This window comes from Ahaetulla prasina, chromosome 13, assembly GCF_028640845.1.
Source record: "Ahaetulla prasina isolate Xishuangbanna chromosome 13, ASM2864084v1, whole genome shotgun sequence".
Lineage (NCBI taxonomy): Eukaryota > Metazoa > Chordata > Lepidosauria > Squamata > Colubridae > Ahaetulla > Ahaetulla prasina.
The window spans coordinates 26,408,252-26,433,253 of NC_080551.1; the positions used below are offsets into that span (position 1 = coordinate 26,408,252).

A 25,002-nucleotide genomic window follows, 5' to 3' on the forward strand; every position below is an offset into this window, starting at 1 on the left:
GAGCCAGCAGTTCAGGAAGGAAGAAAAAGGAATCAGCTACAACATTCAAGACAGTTTGCAACAGCAGCTATACAGGACAGACTGGCAGAAGATAAGAGATGCATCCCTGAACACCAACTAGCGGTCAGAAGAGATGATGAAAATGCCATCTTGTCACAAGACATGGGCAGACTCGGCCATAGTTTCAACTGGGAAACTGACATCCTAGGACCTAGACTAAGCTAAATCCAAACACAAAGTAATTCCTGGAAGCTTGGTCTTCAGACAGATCAGCCATCAATAGAGATAAGTCTTTGAGAATATCAGCCGTTGAGAACTGTTTTGTCTGAAAGCCAATGATTTTGCCTTCACAATTTCCAGAACAGCTCAAAGAGCTCTTGTGATTTCTGACTAGCTCACAGAATTTCAGAATAAGCTGATACATTTGAAGAATATTTTAATAATAAATTGATCTCTTTAGATTGAAAGTGCTGCTTTAACTACTGCTTAATGAGAAAGTTTTTTTCATCATTTTCTAATTAGCTTTGTTAAAGGTTACTGTTTGATTTTAATTACAGGGAGCTCTGGTGGAATCTGTGAGAAAAGCAAGCTTTATTCTGATGGGAAAAAGAAATCCTTAAATACTGGCATAATCACTGTGCAAAACTATGGTTCCCACGTCCCTCCTAAGGTCTCCCACATCACCTTTGCGCATGAAGTGGGGCATAATTTTGGTTCTCCTGTAAGTATATGTGTTCCAGCTCTCCCTGGCTGGTCCAGCATTCACAGCAGATTCAGGAACCCTTAAAAGTTGGGACCAAACCATCCCCTCTGCCCACAGAATTGGCCAGTTCTGCTCACTGCAGGGGTAAACTGGGCCATCTAACCTGCCCTAAAGAGTTTCCTGTCTCCTATTGCAGCAAAATGCACCTCAGCTGATCTAAAGAAAGAAATTGTGACTTTCAATCTGTCAATCTCTCAAAATGTAATGATAAAAATGTGGGCCAGGGTGTCAACAAAACAGTCCCTGCACGAGAATTGCATAACTCCATTTGATTCAGCAAAGCTGGTCCCTTTGCCTTAGTTGTGAGCTTCTCATCTGATAGCTCGGGGCCCTTCCTGTTTCTGAAACGATTGCCTGCAATTCAGTATTATACTATAAACTTCAGTTATTATACAATCTCTTCCAATCATGTAAAGATTGGAAGCCAGGCTCTTACGTGGTTGTTAATGGATAAATCAGGATAATAAAAGTAATTTTGGTACACTGAATTAACGAGTTCTTTATCAGTGGCTGTTTGGGTCACATATTGCGAAGATGTTTAGAGTAAATCATGGGGACGCTGGCTTCTTTCTCAGCCACTTCACCTACTTGCCATCTACCTTTTTTCTGGGAGGCTTTAAGCAGCTCCTCACCTGAACACAGTGGCTTCTTTGAGGAGCAGAAAATCACGGAGCTTCTAGTGAAGAAAGCTGACAATTGTTGTCTCTTGCAGCATGATTCTGGAACAGAATGCACTCCGGGAGAGTCCAAAAACCTGGGGCAAAAAGAAAACGGCAATTACATAATGTATGCACGGGCAACCTCTGGTGACAAACTGAACAACAACAAATTCTCCATCTGTAGTATTCGGAATATCAGCCAAGTCCTTGAAAAAAAGAGGAATAATTGTTTTGTTGGTATGTATTTCTTCTACACAATTGCCTTTATTTTTCACAGGATGGCAATGAGAAGAGAAGATAGAGGGAACATCCCTGGGGCCAACTTGAAATTCTGTAGCTTTTCATTTTCTAAAAAGATATTTTGCATCTGGTCCTCCCTGTGATGCAGATGAAGGCTGCTCTTGATCTCCAACCCACCTTTGGAATGTATCAGCTTGGATTTGCCCTTTGTCAGTGGCCACGAGGATCTGTCTGGCTGTCACACACTCTCACGGCTAGAGTCTTCACTTTCAGAAGTTGTCCATCTGAATGGCAAAACGTTTGGCTGACCATGAGCTAACACACTTGATGCCAAAGAGCTGTGTGCACACCCTTGCAGCCTAAAGTCACATAGGTTCCTCTCCCCCGGCCCTTTCCAGAAATGCCATTGTTGCAGGCTTAGTGCTCTGACCAGGGTCTGGTAACATAGAAAATGTTCTGAGTAGTTTGCTCATGTACTGAAAACCACTGAAATTATCCTTCTTTCTTCCTGTTACAGGCCACTTCACCTACTCTAGCAAAAAGTGCCTAAAACTCTCCCCTTTGTTAATGAGTTATTAGGCAAGCTCAGAGTTTTTGTGTTATACACAGGATGAAACATGTGACTGTAGGCCTTGAACTGCAGCCAAGGCCGAGTCCACCGTTTCCTCCTTTCCTGTGAGGCATCTTAGAGAAAGGAATGTGCCAGAGGCTGGCAAGATAGATCTTTGGCTGGGCTGAGAAAGAGCCACATGGCAGCTGCTTTATAGAAGGGAGGCAGGTCCAGAAAAGGAGGGAGGCATGGTCCCGTGTCTCACTTCAGTCTAAAGAAGTCTCTCCCTGGTTCGCCTTCAGAGGACCTTCCTGTTTTTCAGAATCCGGCCAGCCCATCTGTGGAAACGGGCTGGTAGAGCAAGGCGAGCAGTGTGATTGTGGCTACAGTGACCAGTGTAAAGATGAGTGCTGCTACGATGCCAACCAGCCGGAGGACAAGAAGTGCAAGCTGAGACCCGGCAAGAGTTGCAGGTTCAGAGGCTTTTCTGCTCTTGAGGAGGCCTCCCTCTCTCGGCCTTGGCCTAGAAAGAGGCAGGGCAGCCTTGGCTTACAGGAGTGGATTGTTTCAATGGAATGGAATGGATAATGGAATTCAATTCAGTTCAATTCTTTATTGGCCAAGGAATTTGTCTTTGGTGTATATGCTCTCTATACATAAAAAGACAAGATACATTCATCAAGAATCACAAGGCACAACACCCAGTGACAGTCATATGGTACAATAAGCAATCAAATCATACTAGGAAACAATATCAATATAAATCACAAGGATACAAGCAACAAAGTTACAGTCATGCAGTCACAAGTGGGAGGAGATGGGCGACAGGAATGATGAGAAGACCAATAACAATAATAAAGCAGCCTGATGTGGATAGTTTGACAGTGTTAAGGGAATTATTTGTTTAGCAGAGCGATGGCATTTGGGGAAAAAGTGTTCTGGTGTCTAGTTGTTCTAGTGTGCAGTGCTCTGTAGCCTCGTTTTGAGGGTAGGAGTTGAAACAATTTATGTCCAGGACGAAAAGGGTCTAAATATTTTTACATCCCTCTTTTTGACCGGTGCAGTATACAGGTCCTCAGTGGAAGGCAGGTTGGTAGTAATTGTTTTTTCCACAGTCCTAATTATCCTCTGAAGTCTGTGTCTGCCTAGTTGGGTTGCAGAACCAAACCAGACAGTTATAGAGGTGCAGATGACAGACTCAATAGTTCCTCTTTAGAACTGTATCAGCATCTCCTTGGGCAATTTGAGCTTCCTGAGTTGGCACAGAAAGAACATTCTTTCTGTGCTTTTTTGATGACATTTTTGAAGTTTTAGGTCTTGAGATATGATAGAACCTAGAAATTTGAAGGTCTCTACTGTTGATACTGTGTTATCTAGTAATGTAAGAGGTGGTAGTATGGGAGGGTTTCTTCTAAAATCTACCACCATTTCTATGGTTTTGAGTGTGTTCAGTTCCAGATTGTTCCGGTCGCACCACGAGTTGTTCAACCTTCCGTCTGTATGCAGATTCATCGTTGTCTCGAATGAGACCAATTTATGTATCATCTGCAAATTTCAGTAGTTTAACAGATGGATCGTTTTGAGTTGCAGTCATTAGTATATAGAGAGAAGAGAAGTGGAGAAAGCACATATCCTTGGGGGGTGGGGAGGCTGTGCTAATTGTACAGATATCTGATATGATTTTGCTTAGTTTCACCTGCTGCTTCCTGTCTGTTAGGAAGCTTGTAACCTACCCTCAAAACGGCGCTATTGAGCACTGCACACCAGAACAACTAGACACAAGAACAGTTTCTTCCGAACGCCACCACTCTGCTAAACAAATAATTCCCTCAACATTGTCAAACTATTCATTAAATCTGCACTACTATTAATCTTCTCATTGTTCCCATCACCCATCTCCCTCCACTTATGACTAATTTTGTTGCTTGTATCCTTACGAATCATACTGATATTGATTATTTCCTGATTGCTTATTTGTAGCCTATGACTATCATTAAGTGTTAAATTTGTAGTCTATGACTATCATTAAGTATTGTAAGTGTTGTACCTTGATGAAGGTATCTTTTCTTTTATGTACACTGAGAGCATATGCACCAAGACAAATTCCTTGTGTGTCCAATCACACTTGGCCAATAAAAAATTCTATTCTAATTCTATTCTAATCCACTTACAAGTATGTTCAGGTACCGCTAACTGATGTAGAAGAATGTCCGGTATGATGGTATTGAATGCTGAACTAAAGTCTACAAAGAGGACCCGTGCATAGATCTTTGGAGATTCAAGATGTTGTAGGATGTAGTGCAGAGCCATATCAATAGCATCATCTGTTGATCTAGTTGCCAATTATCAGAATTGGCAACCCAGGAATCCCAAACCCTGGGTCAAAGTTTAGAGGCAGGCAAATTAGAAGAAGAGAACCTGCTTCTCATGCTCAGCTCCAGGGCTGGGAAATACATTTCCCATCTACTAGTGAATCTGGCTTTTGATAACTTGGCTTAATTACATGCCACTTTCGTTATCTTTCGTTGCTGGTGGATTGAAATTATTTTATTGATTGCTACCTCCAGAATTGGAAGGATGCCTTATTTAAATAAGGACTGTGCTAGACATCATATCAAAGGCTTAAACTGATTTGGAGGAGAAGCCCTTGTGTATTCAAGCAGGCTACTCTTTTTTAAGTCCTACTCAAAGCACTCGAGCTCTTGGATTGTGGGCAAAGTACTTTGAGCACAGATTCTCCTGGGGCTTTTCAGAGGGAAATCAGACTGACCTATTGGGTGGCAGGGAGTAGGGCTCTCACAGAGGATAAATACAGATCTCCTTTAAAATGATGAGGCCTGTTGGAATGGCACTAAATTTTTTCCTCCCTTTTTAGTCCCAGTGAAGGCCCCTGTTGTACACAGAATTGTGAATTCAAGAAAGAACGGGAAAAGTGCCGGAATGATTCTGAGTGTGCTGAAGAAGGGAGGTGCAATGGTAACTCTTCTTTCTGCCCCACATCTGCACCAAAGAAAAACCTGACCGAGTGCAACAGACACACCCAAGTTTGCATCAATGGTGTAAGTCCTTCTAGAAGTGTTTTTACAAAGCAGATCATTGGGCTCCAGTGTTTATGTTCCCAGTGGATGGTGCTGCTTTCTGTTGATCTGTTGCAGCTGTCTTTCTTGAACAGCCAGGAAAAGCAGCCCTTCCTCTGGAATTCAATAACCAAAATCTTTGTACTGACTGTTTTTGAAACAGATCCCCCGTTTATCTGTGGTCAGGCCAAGAGGCTCACTCTTTGGAGAAGAAGGAAGCCTCCAGACATCCCCAACTTTGTCCTAACGTCAGTGGTGTTGGGACAGAATTATGTTCTGGGGAGGCGAAGTGGGGAAGCAAACCCTTTCCCTTTTCCTGGCTCTGCTTTATGTAGCCAGACGGATTTCTTATTTGTAGGAAAGAAAAGGGCAAACACGGTGAAGTTCAAAATGGGCCACCACATTAATTTTACAATTTCATATGGTTTCATTCTGAGCTTGATGAGATAAAACATCTCTAGTCTGTTTCTTCCCCAGCAATGTGCCGGGTCCATTTGTGAGAAATACGACTTAGAAGAATGCACCTGTGCCAGCTCTGATGCAAAGGATGACAAAGAACTATGCCATGTCTGTTGCATGAAGAGAAGTACGTTTTGTTAGGCTAAGCAACTTAAATTTGGATTGTAGCATTCTGCCTATTTTAATGTGTGTAGGGATGTGGTAGAGTAACTGTTTCATTATCTAAGCCTTCATGGGTAAATGGGGGATGCCCCTCCTTTGTAAGAGTCCTCCTACCCTTTCTTTTCATGTCTGGTTGGAGCTGAGCAGATGCCTCTAGAGTGAATATAGTTGTCAGTTGCAGTCTCAGACAGTGGCGAAATCTAAACATTTTCTCGTCCGGTTCTGTGGGTGTGGCTTGGTGGGGGGGTTCCTGCGACTGAGTGGGCATGGCCAACTCGATGCCACTCACAGCCACTCAGTCACAGGAAACCCCCTTCACCAAGCCACACCCACAGAACCCAGTAGGGAAAATTTTTTAATTTCTATTCTGCCTATTTTTCTCTGTCGTGAGATGCCTGCAGCCACAGCCTCTTTTTTTGGTGTGCCTGGAGGCTCTTCTTGTGCCAAAAGATGCAGCAGCTGCAGGCTTTTTTTAGTGAAAGTTACCAGAGTCATTCCCCTCCTTAAACGCTCCATCGCCGCTCTGTTCCATGAGCCGGCCGCACATGCACACACCATTGCCTGCTGCCACTGATGAATGACAAATAAACAGTGTGCGCATGGGTGGCCGGCGCATGGAACATCTTGCGACAAGGGTGGGGTGAGATGCGGGCTGGCGGGGAGCCCAGTGGTGACGGCTCATCCCTGGCTTGCCTTCCCTGGCAGCCAGCCACGGGAGGAAGGTAAGGATGTGTTGCATGGCAAAGGGAGAGCGGGTAGCTGGCGGCAAGCAAGCGGCACCTCCAGGGAAAAGCGAGAGCCAGGGAATGATGCTTTCCCCAGCCCAGTTGAGGCGAGTGGACAGTGGCTCTGGGGCCTTGGGGAATTGCATGTCCCTGGGCCTCGAGCCCCGACCCAAGGCGAAGGGCGAGCGGGCGGCATACATTGCTTATCTTTGTGAGCTGAGCAGGCGAGGCGACTGGCAAGGTGAGTAGCTGGGTTGTGTGGCGAAGGGAACTTATATAGGGTGGGAGTGGGTGGGTGGGCCAAGCAGCCAGAAGCGCTAAGCAAGCCAGAAGGGGCAAGTGAGCCGGAAGAGGTGACCGGGCGGGCGTGGACAGGGCCTCCAGGGATGATTGCTGCCGGTTCGGCGAACCGATGCCAGTCATCCCTACCAGTTCGTGCGAACCGGTAGGATTTCACCCCGGTCTCAGACTGAAAGTAAGGCATCAGCATTTCATCATTTGGTGTCCTTCCGTTCCATCCTTTTCTTTTAATCCCCCAAAAGATAATTTCTTACTAAGCTTTAAAAAAGTGGTGTTTGCCTCAGAAGAGTGATGCCCCACTTGGTCCCAGCATGGCTGGGGAGAGGAAAGGCTTGGCACGTGAGGCATAATAAGGTTTAAGAGACTCTTGTGTCTTGTTGGGAATTGTGGATAAATGCTACCATCTTTCTGCATGGTTCTAATTTCTTTCATGGCAATGTCCTAGCTTGACCGTTCCGTGCCAGTAATTTTTCTGCTTTGAACAGCAAAATCCTGATACTCTGCTTCCAAAAACTATACTATTGAGGTGCAGATTGTTTCTGTTTGTTCCAGTGCATCCGGAAACCTGTGCCAGTACAGGCTCTGAAGCATGGAAGGCTCACTTCAGTTTCAAAACCATTACCCTCCAGCCTGGGTCCCCCTGCAATGATTTCAAAGGCTACTGTGATGTATTCATGCGCTGTCGCCTGGTGGATGCAGACGGCCCCCTGGCCAGGCTGAAGAAGGCCATTTTCAACCCAGAACTCTATGAAAACATTGCTGAGTGGATTGTGGTGAGTTGAAAGGAACTCTATGAACAAACCTTGCCAGTTTCTTTGCAAAAATAAGAAATTTTTATGTTCTGAAGGTGAGATAACAAAATTTAAAATCAATATTCAGTGTTCAAAAGGTATTTGAAGAAATCTGGCAAGAACACCTAAGAAAAAAGCCTCTTTCACTGTGGGTTTGTTTACTGCTTGGAGACAGGGTGCACTGCAAGGAGGGAAAGAGGAAAATGCTTTAAGGATTCAGGGAAGGGTCCCCTTTGAACAAGGAAACCTAGTCAAAAGTAGTTTACGCTAGCACCATGCTGTGTCTCTGACAGGTTGCCATTTTTGCTTTTTGACATTCATTCCATAACTCCCGTTTTTGCATTCACTTGCTAGTTTTTCTTTTGCCTAGGAAACAACAATAGCATTCTTCCAGTTGTCAGGGCAAAGAGGGAATTTTTGCATACATGAAGCAAATCTCACAGGCCCTCCATAAGCATTCCCAAGCCTATGTTAACATTTCTCCAGTTGCCTCATCCACACCTGCAGCCTCAGCACTGTCAGCGTTCTCAGAACACTTGTCACTTTCTCTTCACTGCATTTTTCTTGGAGAGTCCCTTTATAGCAGCTGCTTCAATCTCTCTCTTCAAATGTCACCGACTCCCATAGCAATTATATTGCTTAAATACACCTCCCAGCAATTCTTCAGTTTATCCCAAAGCATTTCATCCCTCATTTGTTCTTCTGGAAGCCACCTCTTCCTTTGCTTCCGGAGCAATATTTTATTTTCATCAAAATTGCTCGGCATTTCCTCTCTTTAACTGCCCCTGTGGCTGCATTCTTTGCGACTCTCCTTTTCCCAAGGGAACCGTGCCAAGGGCAGCATTCCTGCTCCTGGTGAAGGTTGGGCAAGTTAGGCCCAGTTGGCCAGCAAGCCCAGTGGTACCACCACTATCTAAGCAAGAGGCTAAGTTGCAAGATTTTAACGTGTTACGTTTTAACTGTATACGTAATTTTAAGCCACCCAGAATTACTGTTTCATAAAACGAGTGGCCAGTAAATTTTATAAATAAATAACAATAAATAAAACCCCTTCTGCAGGGGCTGGGCACAGACAGGCTGCCCCCAAGGGAAAGAAGCTTTTTTTATTATTATTTGCATTTATATCCCGCCCTTCTCCAAAGACTCAGGGCGGCTTACACTATGTCAAGCAAAGGACCCAGATTGGTGGGGGCAATACGTTGACTCTGTAAACTGTTTAGAGGGCTGTAAAAGCATTGTGAAGCGGTATATAAGACTAAGTGCTATCGCTATTGCTAAAGGAGCCTGTGGCGAAGGGTGGCCTGGCTTCCAAGCGCTGAAGAGTGGCATTTCTTCTTTGTTCCTGGAGCCTTCATAGCACCCAGTCAGATGGGAAAATAAACCTGTCTGTTCTGTCTCACAACTCCAGGCGCACTGGTGGGCCGTCCTGCTCATGGGCATCGCACTCATCATGTTGATGGCGGGATTCATTAAGATCTGCAGCGTTCACACCCCAAGCAGCAATCCGAAGCTGCCGCCACCCAAACCCCTTCCAGGTGAGGCTTTTGCTAGCCCTGCAAGAACTTCAGCTGTGGGAACTGGGTGAGGAGGAACCGGAAGGGCTCCGGTTTGAACTGCATCAAGAACGTGTGGAGTTCATGCCAGGGCTGGAGGAGGGACAGACCCAACTGCAGTAACCCCGTGAGAGGGCTCGGCTCTGCCCTGCCTGCCGCGGTGGAACCAGCGGGGGGAGTAGCTGTGTTTTGAGGAACCGCTCCTCACCCCTCTGCCTGTGAAAGAATTTAGAGCATTGACAATTGATTCTGTGGCTGTGGCTGGTGCTTGGTGGTGCCCCTTGTTTTCCAGAAAACAATCTTCCTAAAGTTTTGGCTAATGGCTGCTGAGCTGCAGTCGGCAAATCAGAATCACAGGTGTGCAGGGAGCAGCTGGCTGGGCAAAGCAGCTTCTGAACATGCCTCTCCCCCCCCCTTTTTTTTTTTTTTTCCTGCAGGCACTTTGAAGCGAAGGAGACCCCCTCCAACAACTCAGGCCCCTCCACGCCAGAGGCCCCGAGAGAGCTACCAGATGGGCCACATGAGACGCTAAGGGCTGCTTTTTGCCTTGGTTCTTCCTAGTGCCTACAGTGGGAAAATTTCACTCCAAAGAAAACCTGTATTAAGTCATTGTCCCTGGTTAATGGAGGAGGTTCTCAGACCCTGAGACCCCCTTTCCCTGCCCCAAAGCGAAGTGGCTGGCCGTGAAGCAGATCTTTAGCAGTCTTAAGCAAGGCATTCTCTCCTCCTCAGCTCTTCATGGATGCCTTTCCTTCACTTGTAGGCAAAGGTAGCTCTGACGGAACCTCTTTGCAGGAATTAAAGCATCTCTTTCGGCTGTCCGGGCTAGGAAGCGAGACGTTACTTTGCCAATGTATATAAGTGGTTATATGCAGACATTGTATTTCTAATGTACACCTGTACTTCTGTGTGCAATTGTAAAACAATATAATTGCAATATGGATGTTCCTTTATATTATAAACCTTTTATGCTCTTAATGAAGAAATTACTGTTTAATTGACATACTCAGGATAACAGAAGGTTGACGGTGTATAAAGGTCCAGGATTCTGTAATGCTTTACACAAGAATTGTGAATCACGTCAAGTCCGTGCAATTTTTATGCATCTCTGTTTCAGTCAGAATTACCACTGAGACGCTGTCTGGGTGCTGCGTTCAGGTCCTCTCCCTGCCCAGCTCTGCTGAAAGGATTCCAAGCTGCTCTAGGGAGGCTGCTATGGGAAGAGCTTGTCCAGGGTTTAGCTCACCTGCCTGGGATGGCGCTGAACGGTTCAGTCGAATGCCTGACTTCTTGAGAGGGCCGCAGAAGGATTCAAAAAGAAAAAAGAAATCTTTGCCTATTCTGTCATAATTTGGTAATCAGGTCACCTTGATAAGTGGTAATAAGGATCCCAATTCTGAAAATTTGGGAGAAAGTAAGGCTGTGTTTTGTTGTTTCGTTTTAACAAGTATTGGGGTAATCTTTCAGCATGAAACTGTTTTAAAAGATAACCACTAAAACAGAAGCCACTACTGCGGGAGTTGCTGTGGTTGTGTAACTATTGTAGGCTGGGGAATGTGAAAGGCACTAAAGAGGATCTCAAACAGCACAATGGCCCAAAGTTTTTACTGCAAGTGTATATAATTGGCATTTTTTTTAAAGAGAGAAAAAGCAATGTCACAATATGCTTAACTGCTATGCAGGAAATGGAAGAGGGCATTATTCAAGCTTGACTTCGCTGCTTCTGTTTTTCCAAAAGCACCAAGCTGATTGGGAACCAAATGGCTGCAAAATATTTCTGGCTTTGCTTAGAAACCCAGTTGTATTTTCGGGGGTGGGGTGCGGGGTGCTAGCCAAGCTGTGGATTTTGTTTTGGTTTTTCAAGAGTATGAGATTTAGACATTTTGGTCTCATCGTGTGACTCGCAAGCCAGCAAGGCAGAAAACTTCAAAAAAATATAATGGGAATCTCTTCCTTGTAAAACTTGTACAGTATGTGGTGACTTTTTTCAGAATACAGGTTTTTTGTACATGGTTTAGAGACAAATTTTGTACATGAATCCCCCAGACTAATAGATTATAAATAATTCTGAAGGATCTTAACTAGCTAGAAGTCTCTGTAGTTGCTTTTAAATCATTTTAAACTACATTTTGGGATTTTTCTTCTTCTTCAGACTGTGCAAAGACTGGAAGCTTAGGTTTGCATTTCTGAAATGGTGGCTTTTATTCTACAAGAGGTCTTAGTAACTTCTTGAGTATGGTAGATCTTGGACCATGTAAATTCTTTGCTTGTGATGTTATCCTGTGGCAGGCAGGGGGTGTTTGGCAGAGAGCCAGCCGGCTGCCCTGTTTTTACTGGGGGCCGAAGTTTCATGTTTTCTGCAAAGAAAAAATGCACTGAACTCTCCGAATGCAAGTCAAGATGTGGTAAAATAAAACTATCAAGGCAAATTGCGATCTAATACTACTGTCAGTTTAATGTCCACTGTGTTTTATACAGTATTTTTTGTTCACTTTGGAAATTTTTACTAAAAAGTTGCAAAAAAATATGAAGTATTGTGCAAACAGATGTAAGGGTTTTTGAAACTTGAAATGCATTAATAAATAGACCTGATGAAATCACTCCAGAAGTTGCCCTCTTTCTGTGAGTCTGAAGCGAACCCGTCTACAGGCCACGGCAAAAGTCCATGCAGCTCCGGCCCCGATTCAGCTGCCGCCTTGCGCTGGCGACGTGGGCTGATGGCTTCCGCCTCTCCAGGGAGGACCCAGGATGGCCAGCTGTTATGCCCAGCTTGGAAAGGGCATTTCCCAGAAGGGGCCAAGGAGCTTCCCTTCCACCACCGAGACTCTGGAGAAGAGCCAGGTGACACGCCAGATTCTGGGAGGCCTTAGGAAGGGAGGGAATGTGGCTTCCCTGGCCTATCAGCCACAACTCAGGAGTGCTGATGGAGCCCTTTGCCTACTGTGCTCCCTGCTCCCTGCGAGGGATTCTTGTGGCTCAACAAATGCTCCCCCTTCGGAATTGAAGGGAGGTGGGAAGTCAGTTCTTAGTTTGCTCTGATTGGGGGGTGGGTTATGGGTGTGCCAAAAAAAGGCAGCTACAACCACGCAAATGGCACCCCATTCATTTTTTGCAAGCATTGCCACACTCCCTAAAATAAATAGTGCTTCAATCAGGTGGCCACATTAGCATTTGAGGGGGCTATACTTTTGTGGGTCCCCCCCCCCACATTCTTCTGAGCCTCAGTGCAACTTTAGGGGAAAGACAGCTGTTAACTGTCTGCCTCTGTGGCTCAGACTGGTAAGACAGTAAGACAGTCTGTTATTAACAGCAGCTGCTTGCAATTACTGCAGGTTCAAGCCCCACCAGGCCCAAGGTTGACTCAGCCTTCCATCCTTTATAAGGTAGGTAAAATGAGGACCCAGATTGTTGGGGGGCAATAAGTTGACTTTGTATATAATATACAAATGGATGAAGACTATTGCTTAACACAATGTAAGTCGCCCTGAGTCTTCGGAGAAGGGCGGGATATAAATGCAAATTTAAAAAAAAGTGATAGCTGGCTTGGCAAGGCAGCTCCTATTGCTGGATTCTATTGAAAATGGAGCACCCAATTAGAAGATGAAGCCTTTTGCTTCACCTTTCTGAAAATATTAATTTGCACAGCTACTCTATTCTTTGCACTCCTGCAACTAGATTGCTATATTATTATCCTGGGATTCTGGACAGCAGTCAGCAAGAGATGCAAATTGCAAAATATTTAATATAAGTTTGTGCCATATGACAGAGATGGGATGCAGCTCCGCCTCCTTTTCCCCAAGCTTGTGGCACAATCCTTACCAGCAAGGTCAGCCTAAACTCTGAAAGTACTCGTTGCTAGCCTTCCGCTGGCCCTCTTCCCTTCTCTCTATTTCCTACCCTTTGAGGTGTTTGACTGGGATTAATCTTCAGAGCTTCAATCCAGATGGACAGTGGGGCCTCCACTGAATGCTTTTCCAAACAGAGCTGGCTTTCTCCCCAGGGCAACCTTAGGCAACATGAAGCGGTCTCTTCTTCCAAATTGCTGCTTTTTCAACCCTAATTTTTAATGAAGTAATTGTATTTGATTTTACTTTGCAAATGTGTTTGTGCATCAGAGTGAGCCGTTCAAATGTTTTTGGAGTCCAGCTCTTATCTGCCAAAGCCAGCATGGCCAAAACCCTCCCCGCCCCCTCCTCCCAGCCAGACCAGTAACAGTAATGCCAGAAAGCCTAACTTCTTAAAGAGCATAACCTCCCTTTCAAGGAAAAAAAATACTTTTTAGTCCAAAGACGTGGATTTGTCATTGTCTTTCTGCACAAGGCAGATTTAGTTTCAGTTTTTTATTCACTTTTTATTTGTTTACTCAATCTAGTCTTGAATGTATACAATTTACAGTACATCCTGATCCATCACTTTTTTTAGGTTCCATGTTGGTGTGCTTGTACAAAAAGAAGTGTTCCTTTTTTCTCTTCTTTTTCTAATGAAAAGATAAAGCTGAGGCGCCTCCCCTCTGGACCAGCTTTTTCAAACGTTTGCTTATCATCCATACTCTCATTTCAGCTTTTGGGAACTGACTTCACATCTCACAAACATTTTCTCATGACCTGGATAGAGGTGCAAATTATCCACAAGCTGAGAACAGAACATCATTCTGAAAAGAAGGAAAATAGAAAAATTAATGACTAAACCAAGAGTGAGTTTCTTCTGCAGGGCCAGGGGCAGTCCGAGAGTTATGAAATGAAGGTGATGGTGATTCTGAGCCACTTTTCCACGCTGCTGCTGGCCCTGGCTGTGGGAAGCAAGCCCTTGTTGCACAGGTCTGGGCAAACTTACTTCTGCTGAGTTTCTCCTGCCTTGACTCGAATGGATGTCACAATGAGTCCTGGCCGACGGTCCCCCTTTCTCCAAGGGATGATGGTTTGAACAGTGTCCCAAATGTTTTCCCAGATGGCCGTTCCTTCCCATTTCAGTTTGATCATCATCAGCTCTCCAATATCAATATCCAGAGGGACAAGGAAAGTATAGGTTTTATTCTGAGTGATGCCTTCCGTTCTAAGGGAGAGAAGAAGAAACCCCATGAGACCCATTGCCTAGGACTTCATGACACAGAGGGGTCCGTTCCTTTGTTTGTGTTCTGCTCTTCCACCAAGTTGTCTCTGACATGGGCCAGTTCAGCAGCAGCACTGACAAATTTCCCAATTTAAAACGATGGTATGTTCAACAATTACAGGTATACATTACTAAGAGGATCGATGTATCTATGGTTTATTGACTTAAAGTAGAACGATGCAAAAAGACTCAGTGGATGGAGAATAGTGCAAAAGAGGTTGAAGCAGAAATGGTGTCCAGGTGTGGACATCTGGCTCCAGGATCCCTGCATCCCTGGGGGAAATGAGAAGCTCTAAAGGTGCTGCTACCTGTGCATGTGCCATTTTGTCTCCACATGAAGGGGCACTTTGAGGAAATTGGCCTCGGTGAGAAACATGCCAAGGAACCACATGATGCGAAGCATGGCTTTTGTGCCAAGGCCTACGACACCAGCCACATTGGGCAAAGTGTGGAACTCACAAAGTGATGGAGAGATTTTCCACGTCATCTTTGTTGCCAGTCAGCGAGATAGTGAACGTTGGATCAATTCGTGGTTCTTGGAATTCGTGGATGAAATGGATTTTAAACTGATAGTGATAAACTGTGGAGAGGAGAGGAGAGCAAGCTGAGTTTTCACTTTCATAGAGACATAACATATATATAGCAGTTCACCCTTTATTTCTCTCTGCTCTAAAGAAAGTTCAGGCCCTCCGATCAACATCTACACCCTGAGCCTCACTGCAGGCAGGCCTTTCCTTCAGGAGCCCTTTCGGCTGAGTTTCCCCAACTCTTGGGGTCTGTTTCCTGGCCAGAAATCACAGGACTGCAGCACCCACACATCTGGGGGATGCCCGAGTGGGGCTTCTGAAGAGGCTACCTGCTTCACCTCCTCTGAATTTAGCCAGATCCAGATCTGGCAGGAGACCCTCCTGAGCCAGGGCTGCCTCTGTCCACATCAGTCGCTTGTGCAGGAGACAATCTTGCACGAAGGCTGACCTGAACACCCACTCACGGCCTTCGCAGAAGGGTACTTTAGGATTGGGGGAGGGGCATTTTGGTGTTAGTTTTTCATTCTTGCTTCAGCTCCTCACATGGTCTTTGCAAAGGTCTTTTGAGAAAGGAATTGCAGGTCACTTGATGGAGCCTAATATAATAGCTGCTTTGTCCTTCACGTTAGCTTTTGTGAAAGGCAGTTCTTGTTCTGGAGAGCTTCAGGCATCTTTTCTTCTGTCCGCAGCACAGCCAGGCCTAGCAAGGGAGGCACGTGGGGCAGGCTGGACCTCAGGAAAGTAAAGCCCTCCTCAAATTGGTGCCCAAGTCCAACTCTTGCGTGGACAACTGGCCACTGCCCCGCTGGGAATCTGGGCATCCCTCCAGGTAGTTTGTGGTCATTTGTTCTAGGCAATCTTCCCAAAACATTTTGAACAGCCAGGTATGCACGTCTGTTTAGGAAGGGGCACAAACATCGGGTCAGGGGCTTCCCTGCCTTTCCTGGGGTTTTAAGGGCTGTAGACATGAGCTTCTGGCATCCCCTACTTGCAGGATCTCGCCCGAGGGCTGGTCATCTCATTTGTGGTCAGCCTGTTTTCCTCTCTGAACTGGGGCCATTTGGAATCTCCACAGCTGCTACTGTCTGAGGACATCTCACACAGAATCTGGCCCGTCCACAAGACCCCCCTGGGGCTGGTCCACCGTTGCCCACTCCCCCACCAACCTTTGAAGGGCATTTGAGGTTGGGTCTTCAGGAAGAGCTTCTGGCTGCCAGGGACCCTGGCCTTCTGAATGTGGTAGCCCAGGGTGTTGCACCGGTGGGCCCGGCAATCAAGGCAGCGTCCCTTGTCAAACATCTGCATGTTCTTGCACCAATAGCCTGTGATCTGCTTCTGGCTGTACCGCAGGGAGTCAATAAATAGATGGACCGACCTCTCATGGGCACACTTCACTGTCTGGGTCAGCCCTGCAGGGAAACAGAAGGGTGGTATTGAGCAAGTCAGAGGCTTCTCGTCCCGCCAGCTGCAGAATTTCCCACTCCTCTCCAGCTGCTACTGCCAGAGTCCCTCCACCCTCTTTGGTCTCCTTTTGAATCATTCAGTGGGCGGACTGGGAGGGGTCATCTACTGATCAAGAGGTCAATGTTTGTTAAGAACAGGTTGGTATCCTGAATCGGCAGGAAGCTCAGCATTACCAGAAACCCAGGAACCCAGGTCCTTTGGCATGCCAGGGAGTACCCTGCCTGTGAACCAAGGGCCTCCTCTGCTTGGAGACCCCCATTTGGCCATCTTGGTGCAGAGATGATCTCTCCTGACTTAAAGGCTGTCACAACATGGAAGGTTAGGACCCTCCATCCCAAAACCCTTCCTCCCTTGTAGGTTCTACAGGGAACTGGCCATGGACACCCGTGGTGCTTCCTCCCAGAACTCCTGCCAAGGCAGAGCAGGCAGAATGCCAAGTCAGTGAGGGAGAGAGAAGTGAGAAAGATGCCCAGTAGTTAAAGCTCAGAGCGCCTCATTCAGTCTCTGGCTTGCCCTGGCCCACTCAGCAGCCTGCTTTTTGCTCCAAGTTCTGTCTTGGGGCTCCTGCCAGCCCTGAGGGACTCGGCTGGAAGGCTCCCCATCCCCGGGGCCTCCTTTTGTGGCCTCTCCTACCTGTAATTCCATACTGCACAATGTGGTTGTAGACGTGCATGATGTGGCAGCCAGGTTGGAAAGTTCCCCCGTTGGGGTAGAAGTCGAAGTGCGCCACAGGCTGCTTGATGCCGACACTGAGGCCCATGTGCTGCTGGGTGAAGGTATGGATGGCGTCCACAAAATCAGCGTCGTCTGGTGAGAGCCGGTCTGTGGGGGACATGCCTTCAAAGAGGGGGCCTGCAGGGTCCAGGCCTGCAAGGGAGACACGGTGAGGCTTGCGAGAAATATGGCCCAGGAACGATTCTCAGCTCTTGGCCAAAGAACCCACCTCCAGGTTTTGGAAAAGGAGGGCAGCCAGAGCTGTAGAGGAGCGGAGGCCGTCTCTTCCCTTGAGCAAGGTAAAGAAATGTTGTGACTCCAGCCCCTGAACCTGGCCCCGTGCCCGGAAGTGACTTGAAGCCAGGCCTGCTGCCAGAAAGTGACTTGGACAGTGAGGGGGAAGGGCCGTCAGGACTTACCTTGGGAGCACCGGCTTCCCTGGCTCAGCTCCAGGAGCCAGAAGCAGGCCAGGTGGAAGAAATAATGAGGCCTAGGAAGTGCTGAGTCATGGAGCCACACCCCACAGGATATAAAAGGCAGCGAGAGCTGGTGTGTCTCTTTGTAACAGGCAAATCCACTGATTGACTAGAGCTGAAGTTTGTGACTCACCAGCGTCGTGGAAAATAACGAGGGCTCTTGGCAGACGCTGGCTCTTTTGCCGCCAGAGCTAATAGTGCCAGCTAATTAAGCCATCATTCGGACGGAGGCGGAGGAGGACAGAACAAGAAAATGATTCCCCTTAAATGTGGGAAGGGGCTGAGCTGCCCCCCAAGTCACTGCTGACCCAGCTGACCTGTGAGCCGGTCAGTAGAGCCTTCAGGGAGAAATGCTCCTTCCCATCCAGCTTCAGGAACGTTCTCCAGATGTGGCTCTATCAGAAGCCAAGGAGCAGGCCTTTGCCTCAGCTGCCTTTCTTTCTCAGGGTCCAACAGTAATTGCCAGTCCTGCCCACCCAAATGGAGTTGCTAAATGGACAGGTTTACCCTGAGGTGAAGTCAAACCAGGCTGATGGACTCACCGGTAATCCTGCCAATCTTCCCGTTGCCTCTCATGGAGCTGCCAGCAAAACCAGCTACATGGGCCCCCAGGCTGTACCCCACCAGGTGAGCCTTGCTCCGGTGAAACTGCGCGGTTTCCTGGAAAAGAGCCGGGAACGGATGGAGGACCAAGGCAAAGCAGTGAGCAGTTCCACAGTCCCCTGAGCCAGCCCAGAGCATCCGGCCACCTGGGAGACCTGAGCTGGTCCATCGGAGCCACTGTGGTTGTGACCACATGGCCCACTGGGCAAATGGGGGCTCGACTCTGAAGGCTGCAATTGGCTCCCCTTCAGGGGTATCCTCAGCTAGAGAGACGCCCTCTTGAGCAAGCCGCCTGAGCGTTTCTCCTCTCACTGCTTACCTCCAGCCATTCCAGGAAGCGAGCAATCTCTTGGCCGACATCTCGCGTATTCTGCACTGCAATGGGGTAATGTGCATGTGCTAGAGAGAGCCAGTCGGTGATGATAACGTTGGTGTCAGGCAGTTGGGTTTTGAGCTCTTCGGCCAGTTTCCAAATCCAGCCTTCGAGTCTCCGGTCCACCTGAAGCCACAGGAGGCAAAGGGAAACACCTTGGTCTGGGGGTCAATGGCCCCCTTGCAGATTGTGTGCCAGCAGACCAGGGCATCTCCCAGTTCCCAACAGCCCTGGGTAGATGATGCCACCCCACACCCAAAGGCAGCCTTGACCCTCCAACATCCCATTTGTCCTTCTGCTATTGCAGGAGCTCTCTTGAAAGGGGCAAGTTGTGTGCCACAATTCCATGGGTGGGTGTCAAGTTGTGGTGTGGGGGAGGGGGCTGTTCCTTTTAGAGAATCATTTTTGGAGCAGCAGGCATGTTCCTTCTTGTGAACCCCTTGAGGGAAAGGGGACTGTGTTTCAGGACCATGCGTGAGCCCCTCCAGCCCGGGGGAGGGGGGGATACAGGGCTTCCTCCCCCAAGGAAGGTCTCCACCCCAGCTCCTGTGTTGTGGCAGCAAGACAAGCCCTCCTCCCTCCCAAGAGACAAGACCCCTTACCGACCACCCATGGATGATCATCACCAGTGGGAGGGAGGCGTTGAAGGGACACTGCTTGAGCGCCTCCTCCTGGCTGGGCTTAATCAGGCAGCCCTGCTCTGCCCTGTTGGAATACAGCAGGAACGTGGCCTCGAAGTGGAGAGAGCCTCTCCTCGTGGGAAGCAGCTGCCGATGGGAGCCTGGAAGAGACAGCCAGCAAAGGCGGTTTGCCCTGCTCTGGCTCTGAGATGTGGGGCGCTAGGCCCTCCATTGGCTGGTGCTGAATTTGGACAACATGCTCACAACTTACTTGTGGCTCGATTCTTAACTCAGAAGCTGCCCAATCCTGCTGTGGCTCCGAACGAACCCAGTTGCCTTCCTCCAGCAGGCTAAACCAAAGCCAAGAAGATCAACCTCCCAGGTCCCCAGTCCAAGCCAGCCTCTTTTCCTGATGAGTTTCCCTGCTGTTAGGGCCAACACACACCATAACTCACAAATCTGCAAAGGGGCCCCTTGAGGGATCATCTGCCCAGATTTGGTGAGTCAGACAGACTCTGAAAAGGTCACATTGGGAAAAAATGCCTGGGGCTCCACAGAGAGCATTCGGGATACTGAGACATTCCAGAGTTGATGAGATTGGGGCCCCTGTGTTTGGGAGGCCCCCAGAGGGCCACCTAAAGCACCTTTATAGCAACCTGTGAGTTTTGTGTCTTTGCAATGCAACAGAGGAAGCACAGTGTTGTCGCTCAACATCTGGCAGCCTGGGAGGAGCAAGTGACCCCCCTGCAACCCTCACACGAAGTGAGCCTCCCAGAGGTCTGGGGTGCCTCTCCCCTCCCCATCCAGGCTGTGGAAGAGTTTCAGCCATGCAGTTTATCATGCCTTTATGAGTGGGGGATCATTAGAGCACTTGCCTCCTCCTTGCCCTTCAATATATCCCAAAATTACAACTTGCTGTTGAGGGGTACATCTGAGCAACCCTCACCCAAAAAAAAACAAAAACAAAGCAGGTTTTGCAGACTGGAGGGGGCTGCTGGGTCCTATTTTTAGCCTCTATTCTCAGCAGTCCAGCAGAACCCAAAGCCAGCAGCGTCTCTCATGCCCTGCTGCACGAGGAATCCCTCTCCCTTTGTTTTTCCTCTCCCTTCGTTTCTCTCTTCCGTGAATGGCTTGAGAGCCTGACCTGATAAAATTGAAGGACTTCCCTTAGGCCTTTGCAAGAAGCACAGGCATAATATTGAAGCATAGCCTCCCATTTGTTGCGGCAAGGAGTCATGCAGAGCCCCCCTCCCACCTGCAGCAGAGATCTGAGTTGCAGAAATGCAAAAGAGGACCGATGTTCTTGGGCCTCCGGAAGCACCCAGTGCCAGGCTACCCGGCAAATATTAAGGCTATGGATCTGCTTGCTGAGCAATGGAGCTGGGCAGGGAGTTGCTAGTGGCTTTTCTTGGTGTCCCAGGGGCCTCAGAAACCCCTTCCTGCTGGCCCCTGGGGCCCCACCTTCCTTCCCTTTGCAGGGGGGCCCCTGCAGTGGCAAAGAATGGAAGACTGAGCCAGAGGTCACCAAGGCTGCTGAATGAGTCAAGAAACCCGCCCAGAAGATTGCTCTGATCTTCTAATCTAGTCGTCCACTTCTTCTGTTTGCTCTTCCTGGGCAAAAGGGGGACTTTCCATTATTGAGTCCACTTTGCTTGAGCTGCATCAGATGCAGCCAGGGGCAAAAGACGCAGGCTGTCCAGGACAACTTTGGGCAAACCCTTTCGGCTCATTTGAATTCTGTGCCCTCTGGGGGAGGGGGAGGTGGTCTCTGGGAGGGGGCAAAGGTTTGCACTCGGACTGCCCAAGCTGTGCTTGGATAGAAACTGCACCAGCCAAGGGACCAAGAAAACCAAGAACCTTCCTGGATCTCGGCTTTCCAACCCAGGGAGTGCCAGTGCTCTTCACGTGGCCCTTACGTGGCCCTGCTGTCTCCATCCCCCAAAGTGCCAGTTTGCTCCTGGGCATTTCTCCTTTCCTCCCCAGCTGGTGAAGCTCACACCAGGTGATGCTTCAGCAGCAGAAGCGATGCCACCCACGCCAGCACTGCTCAAGTAGTGGCAAAGTCTCCGCTGAGCTGACTATGGTGGTGGCCTCATTGCAGGCGGACCCGGCTAGCCCAGAACCTTTGGTGCCATCGGAGCCCCCGTGATCTCTCACCAGAGAGACCAAACCAAGAGCAACTTTCTTGCCTCTTTAGGAAGGAAGGCCCTCATGGAGAGGAGAAAAGCTGTTCCGATTTCATGAGTGGAAGAGCTCATCTGCTCCTGGGCATAAAGGTAACCCAGGGCAAAAGGGAATGACAGGCACCTGCAGAGTGCCATTGCTGTGGCAACCAAGCCCAGTTTCTCCCCAGCTAGTCTTCCCCTGGGATTAGGCCAGCAGAACTCGGGGGAAGGAATCTGGGGTTTGGTCCCCAATTCTGAGCCTTCTGCTACACCCCCAGCCAGAAAGGACCATCTCCGTTACAGCCAGAAGGAGAGATGAAGTCAGGGAGAGCTGCTTCTGCTCTCTGCAATGTGTTCATTCAGGAAGGGTACAGGCTGTATTTATTTATTCATCCAATTTATGTGGCTTCTGCATTGTATTTAAAATCCCTTTATTCATAATTAACTAGGGTGAATTCTTCCCACATATTTCTTACTTTCAGGTCCAGAATAATTGAATGCAAAGCCTGAAGACTCGGGAAGTAATTAAATTGTCCCATTCATAATTAACCAAGGCAAATATTTCATACATCTCTGGCCTGTATTTCTTATCTGAGGAATTTGTAATAAATGGAGACTGAAAGGAAAGAGGAAAACAGCAGGTTGAGCAGAATCCGCCTCTCTCAGTGCAGCCAATTGTCCTTCAAAACTCACAGCAAACATCTGCTACCAAAATGTTACCAAGGGAGATCATTTTCTACCTGGGTGTCACCTAAGACCTCAAAGTGGTGGCTTATCAAAAACTTCAAAAATCCTTTGTGTAATCTGATTAAACATTCTGGAGTGCAGTAAGAGGCTTATTATATTAATTGTCAAGCCTTGACAGCCCAGAACCATCTTCTTCCTCTGTTAGCTAGCTGGAAGTCTCTGTCCAGGACTTGCAGCTGATCTTAAAAACAGACCTACAGATGCTCTCCAGTTAATGCAGGAAGTGTGGGGCACTCTTGAAGCATGGAGGCAGCCTCCTGCCCTGCAGGAGCTCAAAGAAGACAGTGCCCTACTTGAGGGAGCGGGTGAGGCTGGCAGAATTCAGCTGCTCAGAAATGAGCCCACCGGCAGCTTCTTTTACATCAAATGGCTGAGGAAGCAGCGGGGACCGTGAAGAAATTCTGCCAGGGCTTCCCACATCTTTGCGACAACCCTAATATCAGCCAGCGCCTTTTGGAACCCCATCACCAAATCTCCCCTACAGCCAGTCTGTAAAAGCTGAGAAGGAATTCAGGCGCCAGCAAAATGGAGAAACTGAAGGGTTTTTTTAATCGATTGGTCCCAGTATGTCTGTTTGCGTTCTAAGTTCTGACAAAGAGGGCCAGTTTTTTTTTTTAATTTAAAATATCCTAGTTTGCAGAAATTACGAAGGGGTGAAAAATTAATTTTCCTTCAGCCCCTCAAGCAAAAGTCATTTTCATGCAGCCTCAATTTAAATCTCCAACTAGTCCTGCAGTATTACAATCTTTTGTTTTGCATCCAAAATAAAAATAAATAAAGTTTGCTTCTTGATCCTCCTGGCACCAGGCAAAGCTGCCACTCTCCAAATCCCTGCCTGAAAGGGAAGCCCAAATCAACATCTTCTGTGCAGCTGCTAAGCAAACACCCCTCACTCATGTCCGAAGATAAAAGCTTTCTGTCTGTCTCATAAAGGGCTGCGGACCCTTCGCTACCCAGGACCGGCTGGTCTTGGCTCGGGAGTCCCGGCTGGCTTTCAGTGGCTGCTAGCAAAGGAGCTTCCCTAACCCATTTTTAGCTCTAGGGAAGGAGGGAACCTTGGGCCGGACTGCCCCAAACAGCTTTGGGGGACTCACAAGATTGTGGGGCAACCTGGGCAAAGTAAAGAGACTGAGAGGCTCTGCTCCCCTTTTGGGGACCCCTGGATTACAGTTTGCCCCCCCCCTGCAACATCTGGGAGGAGAGCAACAGATCCTTCCCAAGGAGAAGAATTATTTCATTCTTCTAGGCGGGGCCTTTTCCTAGCTGGCTTTTGTTAATAAATGCAGGGAGGATCCAGGCCCCAAAGGGTGGGGCAGTATCTGATGGCCAAGAAGAGCTGAAGAAAGAAGGGACTCTGAAGGACAGGCTCAGGACGGGCCAAGGAGTCAGGCCAGAGGAGGGGCTGTTTTTGGGAGGGGGGATGGGCTGCGCTGCTGCTAATCCAGCAGGCAAATATTGCTCTGGGAACACAGCAGGCGCAACACAGGTGAAAGTCAGCAGACTCCAGGGACAATGTGGCAGGTCTTCCCCCTGCCTGCTGCAATCGAGGGCTGGAGAAATGGGTCCCTCTTCAACCAGGTGGAGGGAAACTCCACTGGACTGACTTCCTTCCTCTCTCTCTCTCTCTTTCCCTATGAATGAATATGCCGCTCTCCCTTTTCATGCGGAGATGCCTTTGCTGCTCCTGACCACACTTGGGGGGGGGGACTCAGCCCCCCAAGGCCTCTCCTGTTCTCTGGATGGGAAGCGCCAATTCCGGTGAACAGGGAAGAGTCACCTTGTCCCTTGGAAGCTGTGGGGGGGGGGCTGTTTGAGCCGGACCTTCTTCCCAATCCCCCGGGGCTGCTCGAGATGAGCCCCGTCCCAGAGGCTGCAGCTTACCTTTCTTTCTTCTGCCTTCGGGCTTCACTTCAGCAAGAAGCGCACAGAGAAGGAGCAGCAGCGGAAGGGCCTGGCGGCGTCTCATGGCGCCTTTGCCCACAGACACCAGGCCAAGCTCGTTCCCGGTGGTGGAGGGACAGAAGGGGGCCTCTTGTCGCCGGCGGGTAGTGAGGACTAGCAGTTCATTAATGATTAACCTTTTGCATGGAATTGTCTGATTCTCTCTGTGCCCCCCTAGACAAATCAGCTCTGTCTGGCCCGATCAGAAGCTGTTTTTGGTTCCTCTCCCCCCCACCCGGCCCTGGGGCATCCCTGAGTGGGTGAGACTGAGAAAGCAGTCCTGAAAGCTGGGGGAGTGGGGAGGAAATCCACTGCTTTCACTGACCTTTCTCCAGAGATATTGCGAAAGGCCAGGTGGGAGGGCAGCCTCAGGCCTTTCGCTTGTTGGTGGCACCTCTTCTCCCACCCGAGTGAAGGGGAGGCTGGCGTCCCACCCCCCAGCCTGATGGGGCAGGACCTGCTCCAGAGAGGCGGCTCAGAGCTGATCGGGGCTCAAGTGAGGAGCCCGGTTCCTCTGGGATCCTCCCCTGGCCGGTTGGTCAACATGGCCTTTGGCACCGTCCTGTTTGCCCTTGTCTGCCTCCCCTCCCCCGCCTGTCTCTCATTCCTTTTCTGCATCTGCTTTGGCCATCCTCTTGAAATCTCCCCAAAGTCTTGTCAGGATTCCGAGACCCCCCTTCTCAGCATTACTGCTTGACTTCACCACCACCCCGGACTCATGACCCCCCCTTTAAGTGTGCCTTCCATCTTCATCTGTTCTTCCACCTGCGTTGCTGATCTTTGGGGGCTGCTTGCATCTAAAACTAGGATGGGGGGTGCATTTAGACAGCTACTGAGCCGGCACTGGCTGCCTTAACCAGTTGGAGAGATGGAGAAGAGCCTAGGAGTAAAGGGCAGCTTGATTGGGGGGCTCAGGCAATCGCTCCTGTTGCAAAGACTGCTGCCGCCTGCAGCCAAAGCAAACAAGGGAGACAAACCAGGGAC

At 48.5% G+C, this 25,002-nt stretch overlaps 2 protein-coding genes across 6 annotated transcripts in view; one reads left to right on the forward strand and one right to left on the reverse strand.

Annotated features, from left to right (window-relative positions):
- Positions 1-11,879, forward strand: part of ADAM10 (ADAM metallopeptidase domain 10) — a 32,903-nt gene extending 21,024 nt beyond the window's left edge. For all 3 annotated transcript variants that reach the window (XM_058155894.1, XM_058155893.1, XM_058155892.1), the window contains exons 9-16: positions 558-721; positions 1,476-1,659; positions 2,535-2,685; positions 5,088-5,271; positions 5,767-5,875; positions 7,488-7,708; positions 9,135-9,261; positions 9,717-11,879. In XM_058155894.1, the coding sequence (XP_058011877.1) occupies positions 558-721; positions 1,476-1,659; positions 2,535-2,685; positions 5,088-5,271; positions 5,767-5,875; positions 7,488-7,708; positions 9,135-9,261; positions 9,717-9,811 (1,235 nt within the window). In that variant the 3' untranslated portion in view covers positions 9,812-11,879. The remainder of the gene's footprint in view (positions 1-557; positions 722-1,475; positions 1,660-2,534; positions 2,686-5,087; positions 5,272-5,766; positions 5,876-7,487; positions 7,709-9,134; positions 9,262-9,716) is intronic.
- A 766-nt stretch (positions 11,880-12,645) lies between these two features.
- LIPC (lipase C, hepatic type) lies at positions 12,646-24,181 on the reverse strand. 3 transcript variants are annotated; one of them, XM_058156734.1, is made up of 9 exons: positions 23,959-24,181; positions 19,148-19,326; positions 18,492-18,671; positions 18,112-18,229; positions 17,013-17,201; positions 16,082-16,324; positions 14,848-14,968; positions 14,113-14,331; positions 12,646-13,930 (listed from the first exon to the last, which is right to left on the reverse strand). In XM_058156734.1, exons 1-9 carry the CDS (start codon positions 24,041-24,043, stop codon positions 13,831-13,833), a joined length of 1,434 nt encoding a protein of 477 aa, XP_058012717.1. In that variant the 5' UTR covers positions 24,044-24,181; the 3' UTR covers positions 12,646-13,830. The 3 variants fall into 3 exon arrangements, with proteins under 3 accessions (XP_058012717.1, XP_058012716.1, XP_058012718.1); XM_058156733.1 differs by having other exon boundaries at positions 17,013-17,246; positions 23,959-24,180; XM_058156735.1 differs by lacking the exon at positions 23,959-24,181 and adding an exon at positions 19,437-19,617 and having other exon boundaries at positions 17,013-17,246.
- Positions 24,182-25,002: the final 821 nt, after the last annotated feature.